The sequence below is a fragment of the Mauremys mutica genome, chromosome 12, assembly GCF_020497125.1.
Source record: "Mauremys mutica isolate MM-2020 ecotype Southern chromosome 12, ASM2049712v1, whole genome shotgun sequence".
In the NCBI taxonomy this organism is placed as follows: Eukaryota; Metazoa; Chordata; order Testudines; family Geoemydidae; genus Mauremys; species Mauremys mutica.
In genome coordinates, this window is record NC_059083.1 from 3,754,748 (window position 1) to 3,773,766 (window position 19,019).

The 19,019-nt window shown below is 71.3% G+C and overlaps 2 protein-coding genes across 5 annotated transcripts; one reads left to right on the forward strand and one right to left on the reverse strand.

Annotated features, from left to right (window-relative positions):
• Positions 1 to 1,662: 1,662 nt before the first annotated feature.
• PBX2 (PBX homeobox 2) lies at positions 1,663 to 10,306 on the reverse strand. Of its 2 annotated transcripts, none has more exons than XM_044981937.1 (9): positions 10,105 to 10,306; positions 9,191 to 9,264; positions 6,729 to 6,976; positions 6,410 to 6,600; positions 5,674 to 5,809; positions 5,174 to 5,222; positions 4,553 to 4,641; positions 3,289 to 3,375; positions 1,663 to 2,500 (listed from the first exon to the last, which is right to left on the reverse strand). In XM_044981937.1, exons 1-9 carry the CDS (start codon positions 10,236 to 10,238, stop codon positions 2,408 to 2,410), a joined length of 1,101 nt encoding a protein of 366 aa, XP_044837872.1. In that variant the 5' UTR covers positions 10,239 to 10,306; the 3' UTR covers positions 1,663 to 2,407. The 2 variants fall into 2 exon arrangements, with proteins under 2 accessions (XP_044837872.1, XP_044837871.1); XM_044981936.1 differs by having other exon boundaries at positions 1,664 to 2,500; positions 5,069 to 5,222; positions 10,105 to 10,303.
• On the forward strand, positions 9,369 to 18,878 carry GPSM3 (G protein signaling modulator 3). 3 transcript variants are annotated; one of them, XM_044981946.1, is made up of 5 exons: positions 9,369 to 9,409; positions 12,959 to 13,180; positions 13,400 to 13,583; positions 14,881 to 15,071; positions 18,274 to 18,878. In XM_044981946.1, the coding sequence occupies exons 2-5, from the start codon at positions 12,962 to 12,964 to the stop codon at positions 18,418 to 18,420; spliced, it is 741 nt and encodes a 246-aa protein (XP_044837881.1). In that variant the 5' UTR covers positions 9,369 to 9,409; positions 12,959 to 12,961; the 3' UTR covers positions 18,421 to 18,878. The 3 variants fall into 3 exon arrangements, with proteins under 3 accessions (XP_044837881.1, XP_044837880.1, XP_044837878.1); XM_044981945.1 differs by lacking the exon at positions 9,369 to 9,409 and adding an exon at positions 12,171 to 12,434; XM_044981943.1 differs by lacking the exon at positions 9,369 to 9,409 and having other exon boundaries at positions 12,797 to 13,180.
• Positions 18,879 to 19,019: the final 141 nt, after the last annotated feature.

Sequence of the window (19,019 nt, forward strand, 5' to 3'; positions counted from 1 at the left end):
GCTGAGCCCTGGGGAGCCCAAGATGGAGCCAAGCCGGGGGGGTCCAGCTGTGCCCACGGGGGGCCCTGGCAGCTCCCCAGGGAATCAGCCCTGGCCCCTGTGGCGAAGGGCCGCGACCGGCCGGCACAGGGGGACGAGCACCACGGGGGAGCTGGAGAAATGGGAACAGCAGGGGCTGCGGGTCGGGAGTGAGGGGCACCGGCAGAGCTGGGCTGGCAGGGGCTGCGGGTCGGGAGTGAGGGGCACCGGCAGAGCTGGGGGGCAGGGGCTGCGGGTCAGGAGTGAGGGGCACCGGCAGGGCTGGGGCAGAGTCCTGGGGGGAGATGTGGCTGGGCCCATTAGAGAGTCAGGCACCGGGGGGGGGGTGCAGTTCCCCTCACCCCGGTGTCCCCCCCCCAGCTCTCCCCAAGTCGGGGGGCTGGTAGGGAGAGCAGCAGCTGGGCCCCCTTTGAGCAGCTTGGGGTTTGGGGGGGGGATTGATTTGGAGAGAGACAAAGTTCCAAGGAACCACCCTCCCCCCGCCCCCAAATCCATGGAGCTGAAATAAGCAGCAGGTGGAAAAAATATATTTTATTATATAGGCAAAAAAGTCTGTACAACAGCAAAGGGGGGGGGGGCAGAACCCTGGGCTGGGGGGGCCCCAAACCAACCCAGGCGGCCTGGGCTGCACCCCCTCCCCCACTCATTCGGTGGAGGCCTAGTCCCCCCTCAGAAGCCTGCTCTTGAGTAAGGCTCATCCCGCAGGCCCAGCCCTGCTGGGTTGGGCCCCAGCCCCACACGGGGGGTGCAGGGGAGGCCCCCATGTTGCTCCTGGGCTCCCCCCCCATGCAGTGGCCTGCGTGTCCCCCCTTCCAGCCTCCCCAAAGTGGCCCAGGAGCCAGCACTGATGCAAGAGCCAAGATGGCTGCCCTGGGCCAAGCAAAACAGGAGTGGGGGGAGGACCCAAAGGGGTTGGGTAGGGGACAGACCCCCCCATTAACTGATAGCAGAGGGGGCAGGGTCCCCCCCACACAGCTGGGGGGGCATTTCTCAAGGAGAGAACCCCGGACAATGGCCCCATGAGGGGGAAGGGGAGCGAGGTTCTGGGGGGCGGATCAGGGGAGGGAGGTTCTGGGGGGCGGATCAGGGGAGGGAGGAGGGTGATGGATCAAGGTGGGGCAGCCACAGGGAGGGGGGTGGCAGGACAGGAGATCCAAGGGGGCGTGGTGCCAGGTTTGGGGGGAGGGGGCATCGGGTGGGAGTGGGGTGAGGGGTGAGGGGAGGTCTGAGGGGGGAAGCAGCGGGGGGGGGGGGGTTACATTCCAACCAGCTGCCTCCAAACAAACCAAACAGCCCAAACCAAAGTAACTCCTGGGGAGATGCCCAGGGACCCCCCCCCATGAATCCCCCCCCAAGAGCCACAGGGAGACACCCAGAAAAACAACAAAATGCCCAGAAAAATGACAAACCAGGTTTTTTACATTCTAAATGTTCCCCCTCCCACCCCCGCTGCATTGGGGGAGACGCGTCTGGTGTGACGAGCCCCCCAACCACTGAACTCTCCCCACAGCCCCCATCCAGTCCTGCCCCCAGGAACCCCCTCCTCCACTCCAGCCCCCCTCCCTCAACTATCCCCCTCTCCAACCTCCCCCCAGTTCACCCCCCCCAGACTAACGTGGGCAGGGGCAGGACTCACCCTGGGGGAGGGAGGGGGTGGGGCCCAGCGCCCTCCACCTCGCTGTGGGGCTGGGGGTCAGAGGTAGAAGGTTCCATGGTCTCTGGCTCAGAGTCCGAGTCTCTATTGGTGTCGCATTGAGGTAAATGAAAAGGGGCCGGCGGTGCCGGGCGAAACCCAGTCCCCGTCCTGCTCCTCGGGGCTTCGGCCCGGCACTCGCGCCTGGCTCGCGCGGGCCGGCCCTGCGCCCCCCGCCGGCTTGCAATGGCTGGAGTCCCACTGGGCCGTCTGCGCCGTGTTCTGTGCTCCTCTTCTCCCGCCGGCCGGCGTCCCCGGGGCAGCCCCCTGCTGCCCCCTCCCCATCCCGTCGTTCCTTCCCCCGTTTCCCGCGGTGGCAGGGGGCTGGGGCTCTGCTCCCCCAAACACCCTGCCCTGCAGCCCCACGTGCGCAGGGGCTCGGGGGGGCACAGTTGGCAGCCGGCCAGAGCAGGGGCCGGGGCGGGCTAGCGAGACGGCTGGACACGGGCCGCGCGAGGGAGCTGAGAAACCGGGGAGAACCCCCCGAAATGGGAGTGAGAACGGCGAGGCCGGCGCCCGGGGCGAGACGGGAACCCCCTGCAGAGTGAGAGCGCCCGGGGGGGGCCTCGGGGGGGCCGTGCTGCTCGTTCAATCCCGAGATGCCCAGGGAGCCTGGTTCAGCCCACAAAGAGACGCCAGCGGGGGGGTCCCCGTGGGCACCACCACGGGGCGGGGTCAGTTGGAGGTGTCGGAGTGGACGCTGCCGGGTCCCTCTGTGGGGGACGTCACCGAGGAGGGGGTAGCGGCTTCCTGCCACCCGCCGTTAGCCTGGGGGGTCAAAGGTCACAGGTCACGTTGGGCCACAAGCCCCCACCTCCCCCAGTGGTTATGGGGGAGCCCCTGCCCCCCACCCCACTGAGAACAGTGAGCTCTGGAGCAGGGACCGGCCCTGGGATGCGCGGGAGGCAGCAGCTGTGTGGGGGGGGGGAACAGGAATCAGCAGCTGGGGCAGGGGATGGGGGCAGGACAGACTGGGGGCGGCGGCAGCAGCTGGGCGGGGGATGGGGGGCAGGGGGCAGCAGGGTGGTGGTTGGGGGTGGGATGCAGCAGGTGGGCGGGGGATGGGGGCAGGACAGACGGGGCGGGGGCAGCAGGTGGGCGGGGGATGGGGGGCGGGGGGGGTTGGGGGTGGGATGCAGCAGGTGGGCGGGGGATGGGGGGCAGGGGGCAGCAGGGGGGTTGGGGGTGGGATGCAGCAGCTGGGCGGGGGCAGGGGGCAGCAGGGGGGCGGGTTGGGGGTGGGATGCAGCAGCTGGGCGGGGGATGGGGGGCAGGGGGCAGCAGGGGGGCGGGTTGGGGGTGGGATGCAGCAGGTGGGCGGGGGATGGGGGGCGGGGGGGGTTGGGGGTGGGATGCAGCAGGTGGGCGGGGGATGGGGGGCAGGGGGCAGCAGGGGGGGGTTGGGGGTGGGATGCAGCAGGTGGGCGGGGGATGGGGGGCAGGGGGGGTGGGGGGTGGGATGCAGCAGGTGGGCGGGGGATGGGGGGCAGGGGGGGGTTGGGGGTGGGATGCAGCAGCTGGGCGGGGGATGGGGGGCGGGGGGGGGTTCGACTCACCCTCACGTCCCGGGGGCTGTACAGCTGGCCGGGCGCCAGGCCCTCCCCATACGGCCCCTGGCTCATGGAGTGACGCAGAGACTCCACCTGGGGGGGTGGGGGGAGGGGGAGAGACTGAGGAGCCGGACCCACCGGGGGGGGGGGGGTTCATGTCCCCAATCCAGGGGCATGTGACGGGGGGGCTCACCTGGGAGGGGGGTTCGTGTCCCCGATCCGGGGGGGGGCTGTGACGGGGGGCTCATGTCCCCGATCCGGGGGGGGGGCTGTGACGGGGGGTTCGTGTCCCCGATCCGGGGGGGGCTGTGACGGGGGGCTCGTGTCCCCGATCCGGGGGGGCTGTGGGGGGGGGCTCGTGTCCCCGATCCGGGGGGGCTGTGACGGGGGGCTCGTGTCCCCGATCCGGGGGGGGCTGTGACGGGGGGCTCGTGTCCCCGAACCGGGGGGCTGTGACGGGGGGCTCGTGTCCCCGATCCGGGGGGGGCTGTGACGGGGGGCACGTGACCCCGATCCGGGGGGGGCTGAGATGGGGGGCTCGTGACCCCGATCCGGGGGGGCTGAGATGGGGCGCACGTCACCCCGATACGGGGGGGCTGTGACGGGGGGCTCGTGTCCCCGATCCGGGGGGCTGTGACGGGGGGCTCGTGTCCCCGATCCGGGGGGGGCTGTGACGGGGGGCTCGTGTCCCCGATCCGGGGGGCTGTGACGGGGGGCTCGTGTCCCGATCCGGGGGGGTGGGGGCTGTGACGGGGGGTTCGTGTCCCCGATCCGGGGGGGGGGCTGTGAGGGGGGGCTCGTGTCCCCGATCCGGGGGGGGCTGTGATGGGGGGCTCGTGTCCCCGATCCGGGGGGGCTGTGAAGGGGGGCACGTGTCCCCGCTCAGGGGGGGGCTGTGACGGGGGGCTCGTGTCCCCGATCCGGGGGGGCTGTGACGGGGGGCTCGTGTCCCCGATCCGGGGGGGGGGCTGTGACGGGGGGGTCGTGTCCCCGATCCGGGGGGGGGGCTGTGACGGGGGGTTCGTGTCCCCGATCCGGGGGGGGCTGTGATGGGGGGGTACGTGTCCCCGATCCGGGGGGGGGCTGTGATGGGGGGGTTCGTGTCCCCGATCCGGGGGGGGCTGTGACGGGGGGCTCGTGTCCCCGATCCGGGGGGGCTGTGACGGGGGGCTCGTGTCCCCGATCCGGGGGGGGCTGTGATGGGGGGCTCGTGTCCCCGATCCGGGGGGGCTGTGACGGGGGGCTCGTGTCCCCGATCCGGGGGGCTCACCTGGGAGGGGGGGTACGTGTCCCCGTTGAGTCCGGGTAGCCCCAGGAACATGTCACTGGAGCTGGAGAGGTTGAAGGAGCCGCCGGACCCTGCGGGGGGGGGGGAAGAAACGGGAGGGAGACGCTCAGAGCCGGACGCGGGTTAAACACCAGTAGCGCCTGGCCAGCAGGGGGTGCTATGGGGGGCTCCCAGCCTGGCAGGGGCGGGGCAGATACATGCAGAGGAGGGGCTGCCGGCGGGGGCGGGGCCGTTACCCGCAGAGGAGGAGGGGGGCGGGGCTGTTACCCGAGGAGGAGGAGGAGGGGGGCGGGGCCGTTACCGGCAGAGGAGGAGGGGTGGGCGGGGCAGCCGGCGGGGGCGGGGCAGTTACCCGCAGAGGAGGAGGGGGGCGGGGCAGCCGGCGGGGGCGGGGCCGTTACCCGCAGAGGAGGAGGGGTGGGCGGGGCAGCCGGCGGGGGCGGGGCAGTTACCCGAAGAGGAGGAGGAGGGGGGCGGGGCTGCCGGCGGGGCCGTTACCTGCGGAGGAGGGGGTGGGCGGGGAGTCGCCCCCGCTCTGGGTCCCGTGGGTGACGCTCCCGGCGGGTTTCACGGTGTAAATATTCGCCTCCTCCTGGAACTTACCAATGTTCTTCTTATAGCGAATGCGCTTGTTGCCAAACCAGTTGGAGACCTGGGGGGGGGGGGAATAGACACAGGAACCATTGAGCAGGGCTGGACCCCCCCCATCCACCACCACACTCAGCCAATGCAGCCCGCCCCCCGCCCGCTCCCCCCCACACACACACACCTGGGAGACGGTGACCCCCCCCGCACACACACACCTGGGGGACGGTGACACCCCCCCCGCACACGTGGGAGACGGTGACACCCCCCCCGCACACACCCACCTGGGAGACGGTGACACCCCCCCCGCACACACACCTGGGGGACGGTGACACCCCCCCCGCACACACACACCTGGGGGAGGGTGCCCCCCCCCGCACGCACACCTGGGAGCCGGTGACCCCCCCCCGCACACACACCTGGGAGACGGTGACCCCCCCCGCACACACACCTGGGAGACGGTGACCCCCCCCCCGCACACACACCTGGGAGACGGTGACCCCCCCCCGCACACACACCTGGGAGACGGTGATCCCGCACTGCTTGGCCAGCTGCTCCTTGGCCTCCTCGCTGGGGTAGGGGTTGCTCAGGTGGGAGTAGAAATACTCGTTCAGCACCTCGGTCGCCTGCTTGCTGAAGTTCCGGCGCTTCCGCCTGCGGGGCGAGGGGGTGAGGGGGGCGGGGCCTGGCCCCATTCCCGGGGGGCTTCGGGCTCAGGGGCACCATCAGCTTAGTGCTAGTGGGGTGGGGCTGAGGGGCGGGGCCAGCCCCGGGGGGCGGGGCCGGGGGCGGTACCTGGCGTCAAGCAAGCGGGAGCGCAGGATCATGACACGTACTCTGGGGTCGGGGGGGGTGTTGGGGGGCGCAGTGGCTGGGGCCAGGGGACGGTACATGACGGACTCGCACGTGCTCTGGGGTCAGTGGGCGGGGCCAGGCCCAGGGGGCGGGGCGGGGGGCGGTACCTGGCGTCCAGGAAGCGGGAGCGCAGGATCATGACGGCCTCGCACGTGCTCTGGGGTCAGTGGTGGGGGTTGGGGGCGGGGCTGCGTGCTGGGGGCGGGGCGGGGGGCGGGGCCAGGGGCAGGGGGCGGGGCCGGGAGCAGGGGGGCGGTACCTGGCGTCCAGGAAGCGGGAGCGCAGGATCATGACGGCCTCGCACGTGCTCTGGGGTCAGTGGTGGGGGTTGGGGGCGGGGCTGCGTGCTGGGGGCGGGGCCGGGAGCAGGGGGCGGGGCCGGGAGCAGGGGGGCGGTACCTGGCGTCCAGGAAGCGGGAGCGCAGGATCATGACGGCCTCGCACGTGCTCTGTTTCAGCTGCATCTGGATGGAGCTGAACTTGCGGTGAATGATCCCGACCATCCGCTCGATCTCCCGCGGCGCCACCGGGCGCGTGCGGCTCTGCTCCCGCAGCAGGTTCATCACGTGGGTCGTGAACTCGTTACACGCCTGCGGGGGGCGGGGCTCAGCACGGCACCCGACTCCGCCCCCGGCCGGGCTCCTGGCCCCGCCCCAGCTCCCCCCTCAGCCCCACCTGCCAGCAGCCAGGCCCCGCCCCCGAGCCAGGCCCCGCCCACCTGCTCGTATTTCTCCAGCTCGGCGTGGTAGATCTGCCGGATCTGCGCCAGCTTGTTGCGATAATCCGAGTGCTCGATGGAGTTATCGGGGGAGACGCCCCCCGAGGCCGCCGCCGCCGCCGCCGCCGCCGCCGCCGAGCCGCCCCCCTTCTCGGGCCCGGCCACCCCCTCGGCCAGCAGCATGTTGTCCAGGCGCATCAGCTGCGGGTCCACCGGCTCCTCCTCCTGGCTGCTCCGCACGCTGAGCCCTGCCGGGGGGGGGGGACGACACGGGGTGAGACACAGGGCGACCCCCACTCCCGACCTGCGACCCCCCTCCCCCAACCCGCCGCCCCCGGCCCGGCCGGCGCCCCCCCTCCCCCCGACCCGCCGCCCCCGGCCCGGCCGGCGCCCCCCCACTCCCGACCCGCAGCCCCCAGCCCGGCCGGCGCCCCCCCCACTCCCGCCCCGCAGACCCCCGCTCCGCCGGCGCCCCCCCCCCCCCCCACCCGCAGCCCCCGGCTCGGCCGGCGCCCCCCCACTCCCCACCCGCAGCCCCCGGCTCCACCGGCGCCCCCCCACTCCCAACCCGCAGCCCCCGGCTCCACCGGCGCCCCCCCACTCCCGATCCGCAACCCCGGCTCCGCCGGCGCCCCCCCATTCCCGACCCGCAGCCCCCGGCCGGCGCCCCCCACTCCCGACCCCCCCCCCCCCGGCCGGCGCCCCCCCACTCCCGACCCGCATTCCCGCGCCCGGCCGGCGCCCGCCCCCTCCCGACCCGCAGCCCCCCGCGCGGCCGGCGCCCCCCCACTCCCTACCCGCAGCCCCCCGCCCGGCCGGTGGCCCCCCCTCCCCCCGACCCGCAGCCCCCCGCCCGGCCGGCGCCCCCCCTCCCACAGACCCGCCGCCCCCGGCCCGCGCCTCCCCTCCCCCGCCCCGCGGCCCCCCGCCCGGCCGGCGCCCCCCTCCCCCGACCCGCCGCCCCCGGCCCGGCCGGCGCCCCCCCCTCCCCCGACCCGCCGCCCCCGGCTCCGCCGGCGCCCCCCTCCCCCCGACCTGCAGCCCCCAGCCCGGCCGGCGCCCCCACACTCCCGACCCGCAGCCCCCGCCCGGCCGGTGTCCCCCCTCCCCCGACCCGCAGCCCCCCGCCCGGCCGGCGCCCCCCCTCCCACAGACCCGCCGCCCCGGCCCGCGCCTCCCCTCCCCCGCCCCGCAGGCCCCCGCCCGGCCGGCCCCCCCCCCCCCCCCCCCGCCGCCCCCGGCCCGGCCGGCGCCTCCCCTCCCCCGACCCGCAGCCCCCAGCCCGGCCGGCGCCCCCCCCTCCCCCCGACCCGCCACCCCGGCCCTGCCGGCGCCCCCCCCTCCCCCCGACCCGCCGGCCCCCCGCCCCGGCCGGCACCCCCCACTCCCGACCCGCAGCCCCCGGCTCCGCCGGCACCCCCCCACTCCCGACCCGCAGCCCCCCCGGCCGGCGCCCCCCCTCCCCCCGACCCGCAGCCCCCCGCCCGGCCGGCGCCCCCCCTCCCCCCGACCCGCAGCCCCCGCCCGGCCGGCACCCCCCCACTCCCGACCCGCAGGCCCCCGCCCGGCCGGCGCCCCCCTCCCCCCGACCCACAGCCCCCCGCCCGGCCGGTGTCCCCCCCTCCCGAGATTTTCGACATGCTTGCACATCCCGCTCGCACACGTTTCACCCGCACGATTGTACGCACACACCCCGGGCCCAGGTACGTTATGGAAATACAGCCACACAACACCCCTGAAGTATGGACACCCCGAAACAGACGCACAATATATTACACACGTTGTATGAACAGCGGCTGCAGCTACACACCCACATTGACACACGCGGTGTTACTCATGTTCCCTGAGACGCTCACACACACGGTACCTCCATGTACTTTGACACACACAAGCTCTCTACACACACAACTTCCACGCACATAGCAACCCACGTGAATCCCGCATACACAACAGTGCGCATATGGACACGCAATTTCTGTGTTTTAAACACCCCCCCAGAACACCCGTGCCCCCCGCGCCCCCCCGCCAGCGACCCGCACACACCTGGGGGCACGTTCAACATACAAACAAAAATCTCACATTTCAGTAGCCACCGACTGGCTCAGCGGCCCCCGGGCTGGGCAAACTCCCAGCCAGAGCCAGGAACCCGCCCCCCCCGGGTCCCCCCCAACACAGGGCGCTGCCTGCCTGGATGTGAGCGCGCACACCCGTGCACACGCGCGCACACACCCGTGCACACACACCCGCGCACACACACGCACACACGCGCACACAGTTTAATTCAGGGGTGTGCGGGGTCCTGTTGCACACGCAGACCCAGCTGCCCAGCCCCCCCCCGTGGTGCCCCCCCAGGGAGGGTGGGACAGATGCTCAGTGCCCGGAGCCCCCCCCGGCCTTGCTCTGGCTCCAGGCAGGGGCTGCCCAGGCTGGGGGGGGCAGGGGGGGCCGCCCCCCCCACCTACCTGTCTTCTCCTTGATCTCGCACAGGACGGTGAACAGCGCCGGCTTCATGCGGTGGCAGTTCAGGGCGTGTTTCCTGGGGGGGGGCGAGAACAGATAAAGCAGCTTTATACGGGGGGGGGCACAAAGGGTTAACTCGGCTCCAGCCCCCCCCCCGTAATTCCACACTAAGACCCACAAGCCTTTGGTCCAGGACTCCTGGGTCCTCTCCGCAGCTCTAGGTGGGAAGTGGGGGCTGGTGGGGCGGGGAGGGGGGAGCCCAGACTCCTGGGTTCCCTGCCTGGCTCGGGGAGGGGAGTGGGGGCGGGGGGAGGGGTGAGCCCGGACTCCTGGGTCCCTGCGTGGCTCTGGGAGGGGAGTGGGGGAGGGGTGAGCCCGGACTCCTGGGTCCCTGCGTGGCTCTGGGAGGGGAGTGGGGGAGGGGGAGGGGTGAGCCCGGACTCCTGGGTCCCTGCGTGGCTCTGGGAGGGGAGTGGGGGAGGGGTGAGCCCGGACTCCTGGGTCCCTGCGTGGCTCGGGGAGGGGAGTGGGGGAGGGGTGAGCCCGGACTCCTGGGTCCCTGCCTGGCTCTGGGAGGGGAGTGGGGGAGGGGTGAGCCCGGACTCCTGGGTCCCTGCGTGGCTCTGGGAGGGGAGTAGGGGCGGGGGGAGGGGTGACCCCGGACTCCTGGGTCCCTGCCTGGCTCGGGGAGGGGAGTGGGGGCGGGGGCAGGGGTGACCCCGGACTCCTGGGTTCCCTGCGTATCTCTGGGAGAGGAGTGGGGGCTGGTGGGGTGGGTTTGGGGGAGGGGTGAGCCCGGACTCCTGGGTCCCTGCGTGGCTCTGGGAGGGGAGTAGGGGCGGGGGGAGGGGTGACCCCGGACTCCTGGGTCCCTGCCCGGCCCAGAGCGGGGAGGCGGCACCGGGACCCCCCGTACTTGGCCTGCGCCTCGTCCAGGCTCTGCTCCGTGATGCCCATGATCTGCTGCAGGATCTCGCCGAGCTCCTGGCGCCGGGGCTCGCCGGGCTCGGGCCGGCCGGGGGGGGGCAGCAGCCGCCCCTGCTCCTCCATGGCCCGACGCGCGCCGGGGGGGCCCCGGGAGACTCCGGGGCTGCCAAGATGGAGCCGGGGCGGGAGGCGGAGCCGGGGGGGGGCGTTGGGGCTCGCCCGGGCTCGCTGCAGCCGGCGCGTATCGGTGCTGCCCCCTGGCGGCCGCGCGGGGAACGGCGGGGGGAGGGGCCTTAAAGCGACCGGCCAGGAATGTCCGGGGGCGACCAGGACTCCTGGGTTCTCTCCCTGGCTCTGGGTGGGGGAGGGGCCAGGAGCCAGGACTCCTGGGTTCTCTCCCTGGCTCTGGGTGGGGGAGGGGCCAGGAGCCAGGACTCCTGGGTCCTCTCCCCAGCGGTGGCTGGGGGAGGGGCCGGGAGCCAGGACTCCTGGGTTCTCTCCCCAGCGGTGGTTGCGGGAGGGGCCGGGAGCCAGGACTCCTGGGTTCTCTCCCGGCTCTGGGTCGGGGAGGGGCTGGGAGCCAGGACTCCTGGGTTCTCTCCCGGCTCTGGGTGGGGGAGGGGAGCCGGGACTCCTGGGTTCTCAGCCAGCTGGGACCAGCCGACAGAGAATTTCCTTTCTTTTTCTCCGGAGAAGGGCGGGGACCGGGGCCCCTTATCACCCCCCCTCCAGCAGCGATTGGGGGAGGGGAGAGCAGGGAACAGCCAATCACGTTCAAGGCAGCAAGGGCCCCTCCCCCCGCCGCCCCCTGGAGCGGGAGGGCCTGTAACCGGACCCCTCAAAGGCGCCTGGGGTGGGGGTGGGGGCTGCTCCCTGGACCCCTCCCTGCCATGGGGGGAAAGCCCGGGGGGGGCTGGCTCCAGTTCACCCCCCACCCCCAGTTACTTGGGGATCCCCCCCCCGCCAGCAGGGGTGGCTCTAGGAATTTCGCCGCCCCAAGCAGGGCTCCACGTCGCGGGGGGCTCTGCCGGTCACTGGTCCCACAGACACCCCTGCGGGAGGTGCACCAGCGCCGCCTGCCGCCCTCCCGGCGACCGCCAGAGCCCCCCCCCCCGCAGCAGCTGCCCCAAGCACACGCTGGGGCCTGGAGCCGGCCCTGCCCCCCATAACCACTAGCCCCACTCCCCTCCCAGGGCTGGTGCCCCTCACTCCCGACCCGCAGTCCCTGCTAGCCCTGCCCTGCCCCCCCAGCTCTGCCAGTGCCCCTCACTCCCGACCCGCAGCCCCTGCCAGCCCAGCCCCCCCCAGCTCTGCCGGTGCCCCTCACTGCCGACCCGCAGCCCCTGCCAGCCCGGCCCTGCACCCCCCAGCATCACTGGTGCCCCTCACTCCCGACCCGCAGCCCCTGCTAGCCCGGCCCTGCCCCCCCAGCTCTGCCGGTGCCCCTCACTCCCGACCCGCAGCCCCTGCCAGCCCGGCCCTGCCCCCCCCAGCATCACTGGTGCCCCTCACTCCCGACCCGCAGCCCCTGCTAGCCCGGCCCTGCCCCCCCCAGCTTTGCCGGTGCCCCTCACTCCCGACCCACAGCCCCTGCCAGCCCGGCCCAGCCCACCCCAGCTCTGCCGGTGCCCCTCACTCCCGACCCGCAGCCCCTGCCAGCCCGGCCCTGCCCCCCTCCCCGCTCTGCCGGTGCCCCTCACTCCCGACCCGCAGCCCCTGCCAGCCCAGCTCTGCCGGTGCCCCTCACTCCCGACCCGCAGCCCCTGCCAGCCAGGCCCAGCCCCCCCCAGCTCTGCCGGTGCCCCTCACTCCCAACCCGCAGCCCCTGCCAGCCCAGCCCTGCCAGTGCCCCTCACTCCTGACCTGCAGCCCCTGCCAGCCCAGCCCTGCCGGTGCCCCTCACTCCCGACCCGCAGCCCCTGCCAGCCCAGCTCTGCCGGTGCCCCTCACTCCCGACCCGCAGCCCCTGCCAACCCGGCCCAGCCCCCCCCAGCTCTGCCGGTGCCCCTCACTCCCGACCCGCAGCCCCTGCCAGCCCAGCTCTGCTGGTGCCCCTCACTCCCTGCGGCCCTGACGGCCTGGGGAGGGCGCCCCCTGCTGCCCGCGCCCGGCGCTGGTCGTTGCTGGGGGGGAAGTGGGTTGTTGGGGGCGGGGGGGGATTGTGCAAAGTGGAAACCGCGTCTCTTTGGGCGCCACATCCTGTGACGTGGGGGGCGCGGGGGGGCAGGCGCCAGCCAATGGGGCGCTGGCAGGAAGGGCCGTGGTGGGGCAGCCAGGGCCCCGACCGGGGCGCAGCAGAGGGGCCAGCCAGGAGCCGCGGTGAGGGGGGGTTGGGGGCTCCCCTGGGGGCGCGGGGCCGGTGGGCGGGAACAGTGGGGTTTGGGTGGGGGAGGGGCAATGGGGGTCTGGTGGGGGCGGGGGCGATGGGGAGGTCACAGGGGGAGGGGAGGGGCGATGGGAGGTCACAGGGGGAGGGGAGGGGAGGGGGTCCCACGGTGGGGGGCTGGTTACTCTCGGCAGGTGAGCTCGGCTCCCGGCCCCCCCCCCGGCCTGCCCTGCCCTGCCCCCGCCTGCCCCAGGCCCTAGTCCCAGACCTCTCCCCTCCCCCAGCCTCCCGGGCCTCCCGGCCCCCCATTTCCTCCCCTGGCTGGGCAGGAGCAGCGGCTGGCGGTGGGATGTGGGGAGCCCCTGAGGGGCAGGGTGGGGGCGAGTGACCCCCCCAGGGGGACGGGGGCAGCTGGAGAGAGATGGGGCCGGCCCCGGCCGAGGTGAGCACCGGGGGGCAGCGGGATGGGCACCCCCATATCTCTGCCCCCCACATCTCTGCCCCCTTCCTGTTCCAGGCCATGGCTAGTTTGGAGAGTGAGGGGGCGGCAGGGGACGAGGCCCAGCTGGGCCCCCCCAGCCCAGCTTCCTTGGGGGGCTCGGCCCCCAAGACCGACCCCCTGGTGCCCGCAGACGAGGCCGTTGCAGAGAGGGACCCCGGGGGTGTCCCGGTGGGACGGGACTGGAGCAGCAGCGACCCCCCCGTCCCGGACGGATCCGACGCCCCCACACCGACAGAGGTGAGGAATGGAACCCAGGTGTCCTGGCGTCCCCCCTCCCCCGCGCCGGGCAGGGAACCCAGGTGTCCTGGCGTCCCCCCTCCCCCGCGCCGGGCAGGGAACCCAGGTGTCCTGGCGTCCCCCCTCCCCCGCGCCGGGCAGGGAACCCAGGCATCCTGGCGTCCCCCCTCCCCCGCGCCGGGCAGGGAACCCAGGCGTCCTGACCCCGCTCTCCCCCAGGCCGACCCCCTGGACCCCTTCGACCGGGAGCGTCTCTTCGACCTGCTCTTCCGCTCCCAGAGCCGGCGGCTGAACGAGCAGCGCTGCCCCCTGCCCGGCCTGCGGGGGGCGCCCCGCCACGACCCCGCCCGGCCCTGGCGCTCGCTGCCCGGGACCCCCACCGAGGGGCTGCTGGGGGCCGCTGGTAAGGGACCCGGCCCCGCCCCCTGCCCCGCCCCCAACCTTCCCCTCGGCCCCGCCCCCGGCCCCGCCCCCAGCCTGCCCCTCTGCCCCTCCCCCGGCCCCTCTCCTGTGCCCCCGCCCCCTGCCCCGCCCCCAACCTTCCCCTCGGCCCCGCCCCCTGCCCCGCCCCCAACCTTCCCCTCGGCCCCGCCCCCGGCCCCAACCTTCCCCTCGGCCCCGCCCCCGGCCCCTCTCCTGTGCCCCCTGCCCCGCCCCCCAACCTGCCCCTCTCCTGTGCCCCCCCGAACCCCTCCCCTGAACCCTGCCCCTGAATCTCTCCCCCGACACCCTCCCCTCCCCCGGCCCTCCAACCCCTCCTTCAATCCCTCTGCCTGCCCCATGGCCCCCGTCCCCTCCCCCCTCCCCCTGTCACCTCTCAGCCCCCCCATTCCCAGCCTCCTTCCTCTTCCCCCCCACCTCCATCCCTCTGCCAGCCGGGGGGGGAAGGGTGCAGTCTGGCAGGGGGTGCAGCGGGGGGAGGGGTAGCAGGGGGTGCAGCTGGGGGTGGAGCTGGGAGGTGCAGTGGGGGGGAAGTGGGGGTGCAGCTGGGGGAGGGGTAGCAGGGGGTGCAGGTTGGGGGGTGGAGCTGGGAGGTGCAGGTGGGGGAGGGGTAGCAGGGGGTGCAGGTTGGGTGGTGGAGCGGGGAGGTGCAGTGGGGGAAGTGGGGGTGCAGCTGGGGGAGGGGTAGCAGGGGGTGCAGTGGGGGAGGAGTAGCAGGGGGTGCAGGTTGGGGGGTGCAGTGGGGGGAAGTGGGGGTGCAGCTGGGGGAGGGTTAGCAGGGGGTGCAGTTGGGGGGGGAACTGGGAGGTGCAGTGGGGGGAAGTGGGGGTGCAGCTGGGGGAGGGGTAGCAGGGGGTGCAGCTGGGGGGATAGAGCTGGGAGGTGCAGTGGGGGAAGTGGGGGTGCAGCTGGGGGAGGGGTAGCAGGGGGTGCAGGTTGGGGGGTGCAGTGGGGGGAAGTGGGGGTGCAGCTGGGGGACGGATAGTAGGGTGTGCAGGTTGGGAGGTGCAGTGTGGGAAGTGGGGGTGCAGCTGGGGGAGGGGTAGCAGGGGGTGCAGTGGGGGGTGGATCTGGGAGGTGCAGTGGGGGAAGTGGGGTGCAGCTGGGGGAGGGGTAGCAGGGGGTGCAGCTGGGGGGATAGAGCTGGGAGGTGCAGTGGGGGAAGTGGGGGTGCAGGTGGGGGAGGGGTAGCAGGGGGTGCAGCTGGGGGGTAGATCAGGGGGGCACCGTCCAGCCCTGTCTCACCCCCCCGCCCCCAGGGAAGTTCTGCTCGCTCACCTCGCTGCAGGCTGAGCAGTTCTTCGAGCTGGTGGCCACGGCCCAGGCCCGGCGGCTGGACGACCAGCGGGCCGACTTTGCGGGGGACCCCGGGGCCGAAGAGGGGGCCAAGGGCCCCCCGGAGCCCCCTGACCAGGGGGAGGAGCTGTACAGCACCATCCTCACCCATCAGGTAAGAGCTGCCCCCCGGGACCCCCACTCCTGAGTCCTGCTTGACCCCCCAGTCCCCGAGACCCCCACCCCATAACCCCTCCCTCCCGGCCCTCCGAGATCACAGAATCCTAGAATCTCAGGGTTGGAAGGGACCTCGGGGGTCACCTTGTCTCACCCCCTGCTCAAAGCAGGACCAACCCCAACTCAATCAGCCCAGCCAGGGTCAGGCCGGGCCTTAAAAACCTCTCAGGAAGGAGATTCCACCCCCTCCCTAGGGAACCCATTCCAGTGCTTCACCACCCTCCTAGTTGTTTCCTAATCTCCAGCCGAGACCTCCCCCTCTGCAACTTGAGACCATTGCTCCTTGTTCTGTCATCTGCCACCACTGAGAACAGTCTAGATCCATCCTCTTTGGAACCCCCTTCAGGTAGTTGAAAGCAGCTATCAAATCCCCCCTCATTCTTCTCTTCTGCAGACTAAACAATCCCAGTTCCCTCTATGACGAAGTGGGGGGGTTCTTGGTTTTTCTGTGTTTCCCTAGAATGCAGATTGCACACCCAGGGCCTGGGTGCAGCGTCCATGCTCACGTGATGTCCCCATAATCCTAGGGTATCAGGGGTGGAAGGGCCCCCAGGCGGTTCTAGTCCCACCCCCTGCTCAAAGCAGGACCAACCCCAACTAAATCATCCCAGCCAGGGCTTTGTCAGGCCGGGCCTTAAACACCTCTAAGGAAGGAGATTCCACCACCTCCCTAGGGAACCCATCCCAGTGCTTCACCACCCTCCTAGTGAAATAGTGTTTCCTAATATCCAACCTAGACCTGCCCCTCTGCAACTTGAGACCATTGCTCCTTGTTCTGTCATCTGCCACCACTGAGAACAGTCTAGATCCATCCTCTTTGGAACCCCCTTTCAGGTAGTTGAAAGCAGCTATCAAATCCCCCCTCACTCTTCTCTTCTGCAGGCTAAACAATCCCAGTTCCCTCAGCCTCTCCTCATAAGTCATGTGCTCCAGCCCCCTAATCATTTTTGTTGCCTCCGCTGGACTCTCTCCAATTTTTCCACATCCTTCTTGTAGTGTGGGGCCCAAAACTGGACACAGTACTTCAAATGAGGCCTCACCAGTGCTGAGTAGAGGGGAATGATCACATCCCTCGATCTGCTGGCAATGCCCCTACTTATACAGCCCAAAATGCCATTAGCCTTCTTGGCAACAAGGGCGCACTGCTGACTCCTATCCAGCTTCTCGTCCACCGTAACCCCTAGGTCCTTTTCTGCAGAACTGCTGCCCAGCCATTCGGTCCCTAGTCTGTAGCAGTGCATGGGATTCTTCCGTCCTAAGGGCCAGGGGCGGCTCTACGTTTTTGGCCGCCCCAAGCAGTCATGCGCGGGAGGCGCCCCGGAGCCGCGGGCGCAGCGGACCTCCCGCGGGCATGACTGCAGAGGGACCGCTGGTCGCGCGGCTCGGCTGGACCTCCCGCGGCTGCGGACAGTTCGCGGGTCCGGCAGCTCCGCTTGAGCTGCCGCAGTCATGCCTGCGGGAGGTCCAGCCGAGCCGCGGGACGAGCGCCCCCTCCGCAGTCATGCCTGCGGCAGGTCCAGTTGTCCCAGGGCTCCGGTGGACCTCCCGCAGGCATGACTGCGGCAGGTCCGCCGGCCCAGCCTGCCGCCCCCCCCCGGCCGCAGGGGACGCCCCCTAGATTTTGCCGCCCTAGGCACCAGCTTGTTTTGCTGGTGCCTAGAGCCGCCCCTGCTAAGGGCAGGACTCTGCACTTGTCCTTGTTGAACCTCATCATATTTCTTTTGGCCCAATCCTCTAATTTGTCTAGGTCCCTCTGTATCCTAGCCCTACCCTCCAGCGTATCAACCACTCCTCCCAGTTTAGTGTCATCTGCAAACTTGCTGAGGGTGCAGTCCCCACCATCCTCCAGATCGTTAATGAAGATATTGAACAAAACCGGCCCCAGGACCGACCCTTAGGGCTCCGCTTGATACCGGCTGCCAACTAGACATGGAACCGTTGATCACTAACCGCTGAGCCCGACCATCTAGCCAGTTTTCTATCCACCTTATAGTCCATTCATCCAGCCCAGACTTCTTTAACTTGCTGGCAAGATACTGTGGGAGACTGTATCAAAAGCTTTGCTAAAGTCCAGAACTAGCACATCCCCTGCTTTCCCCTCAGCCACAGAGCCGGTTATCTCCTCATAGAAGGCAATTAGGTTAGTCAGGCAGGACTTGCCCTTGGTGAATCCATGCTGACTGTTCCTGATCACTTTCCCCCCTCTGAGCGCTCAGGATTGATTCCTTGAGGACCTGCTCCAGGATTTTTCCAGGGACTGAGGTGAGGCTGACTGGCCTGTAGTTCCCTGGATCTTCCTTCTTCCCTTTTTTAAAAGCTGGGCACAACATTAGCCTTTTTCCAGTCATCCGGGACCTCCCCCGATCGCCAGGAGTTTTCAAAGATAATGGCCAATGGCTCTGCAATCTCATCGGCCAACTCCTCTAGCACCCTCGGCTGCAGCGCATCCGGCCCCATGGACTGGTGCGCGTCCAGCTTTTCTCAATACTCCCGAACCCCTTCTCTCCCCACAGAGGGCTGGTCACCTCCTCCCCATGCCGGGCTGCCCAGTGCCGCAGTCTGGGAGCTGCCCTTGTTCGCAAAGACAGAGGCAAAAATCGCACTGAGTCCATCAGCTTTCTCCACATCCTCCGTCACTAGGCTGCCTCCCCCATTCAGTGAGGGGCCCCCACTTCCCTTGACTTTCTTCTTGCTGCCGACACACCTGGAGAAACCCTTCCTGTTACTCTGACCAGCGCTCGGCGCTGCAGCTTCGAGTGGGCCCTGGCCTCCGGATTTCACCCCGGCGTGGCTGAGTGACGCCGTGACCCTCCTCCCTGCTCGCTGCCCAATCTGCCCGTCGGGGAAGCTGCTTCTCTGTGTTTGCGCCCAGCCGGGATCCCAGGGCTGCCGCAGCCGCTGTTCTGGCCGCACAGCGGGACGCTTTGTTCCTGCTCCTCACCAAGGAGGGTTTAAAATCCAGCAGCTCCCCCGGCCTCCCGCCCCGAGGATCCCGCCCAGGAGTCAGTGTCTGAGATCCCCCCCCCACAGACCCCACGTCGCTCCCCCCAGCCCTGCCAGCCCCTGCGCCCCCACCCGTGACCCCTGACCTCCCCCTGAGCCCCCCTCCCCCGCAGACACTAACCCCCGTCCCCCCCCAGAGCCAGCGGCTGGAGGAGCAGCGCAGCGACCCCCCCATCCCGCTGGGGGCCCAGGAGCTCTTCGACCTGCTGCTGCGGGTGCAGGGGGGACGCATGGAGGAGCAGCGCTCGGAGCTCCCCCCCGCCCTGCTGCCCCACCCCTGCTGAGACCCCCCCATGGGCAGGGGAAGGGGGGCCGAGGCCAGGCCCAGCTCGCTGCAGGAATGGGGCAGACACCAGCTGAAAGTGAGGGGGCCTCGTTCCCTCCCCAGCCCCCGCTGACGGCTGAGAACGGACACAACTCACTGCAGGAATGGGGGTCCCCCGCTCCCCTGCTACACCTGGGGGCTGGGAATGGACACGGCTCACGACGGAAATGGGGGTCCCCCGCCCCCCTGCTACACCTGGGGGCTGGGAATGGACACGGCTCACGACGGAAATGGGGTCCCCCCAGGATCCCCCAGCTGACGCCACTGGCTGAGACTGGCCCCAACTCGCTGCAGGCTCTGGGGGGCCTGGGGAGCTCAGTGCACGGACGGGGGACCCCAGCCACGTCCCCCCCAACCACAGCAACGACCAGGGGCTGAGCCCAGGCCGAACCCGCTGCAGGAAGGGGGAACCCCCCCCCGAGACCAGACACGACTCCTGCGGCCCCCGGTGGGGCCGGAGCCGGGCAAAGACCAAAGACGGGGGCTCCTGCCCCCCCCCAGAGCCGCCCCAGGCGGGGGATGGGCCCAGAGACTCCGAGTTTTCGAAGCTAATTCCTG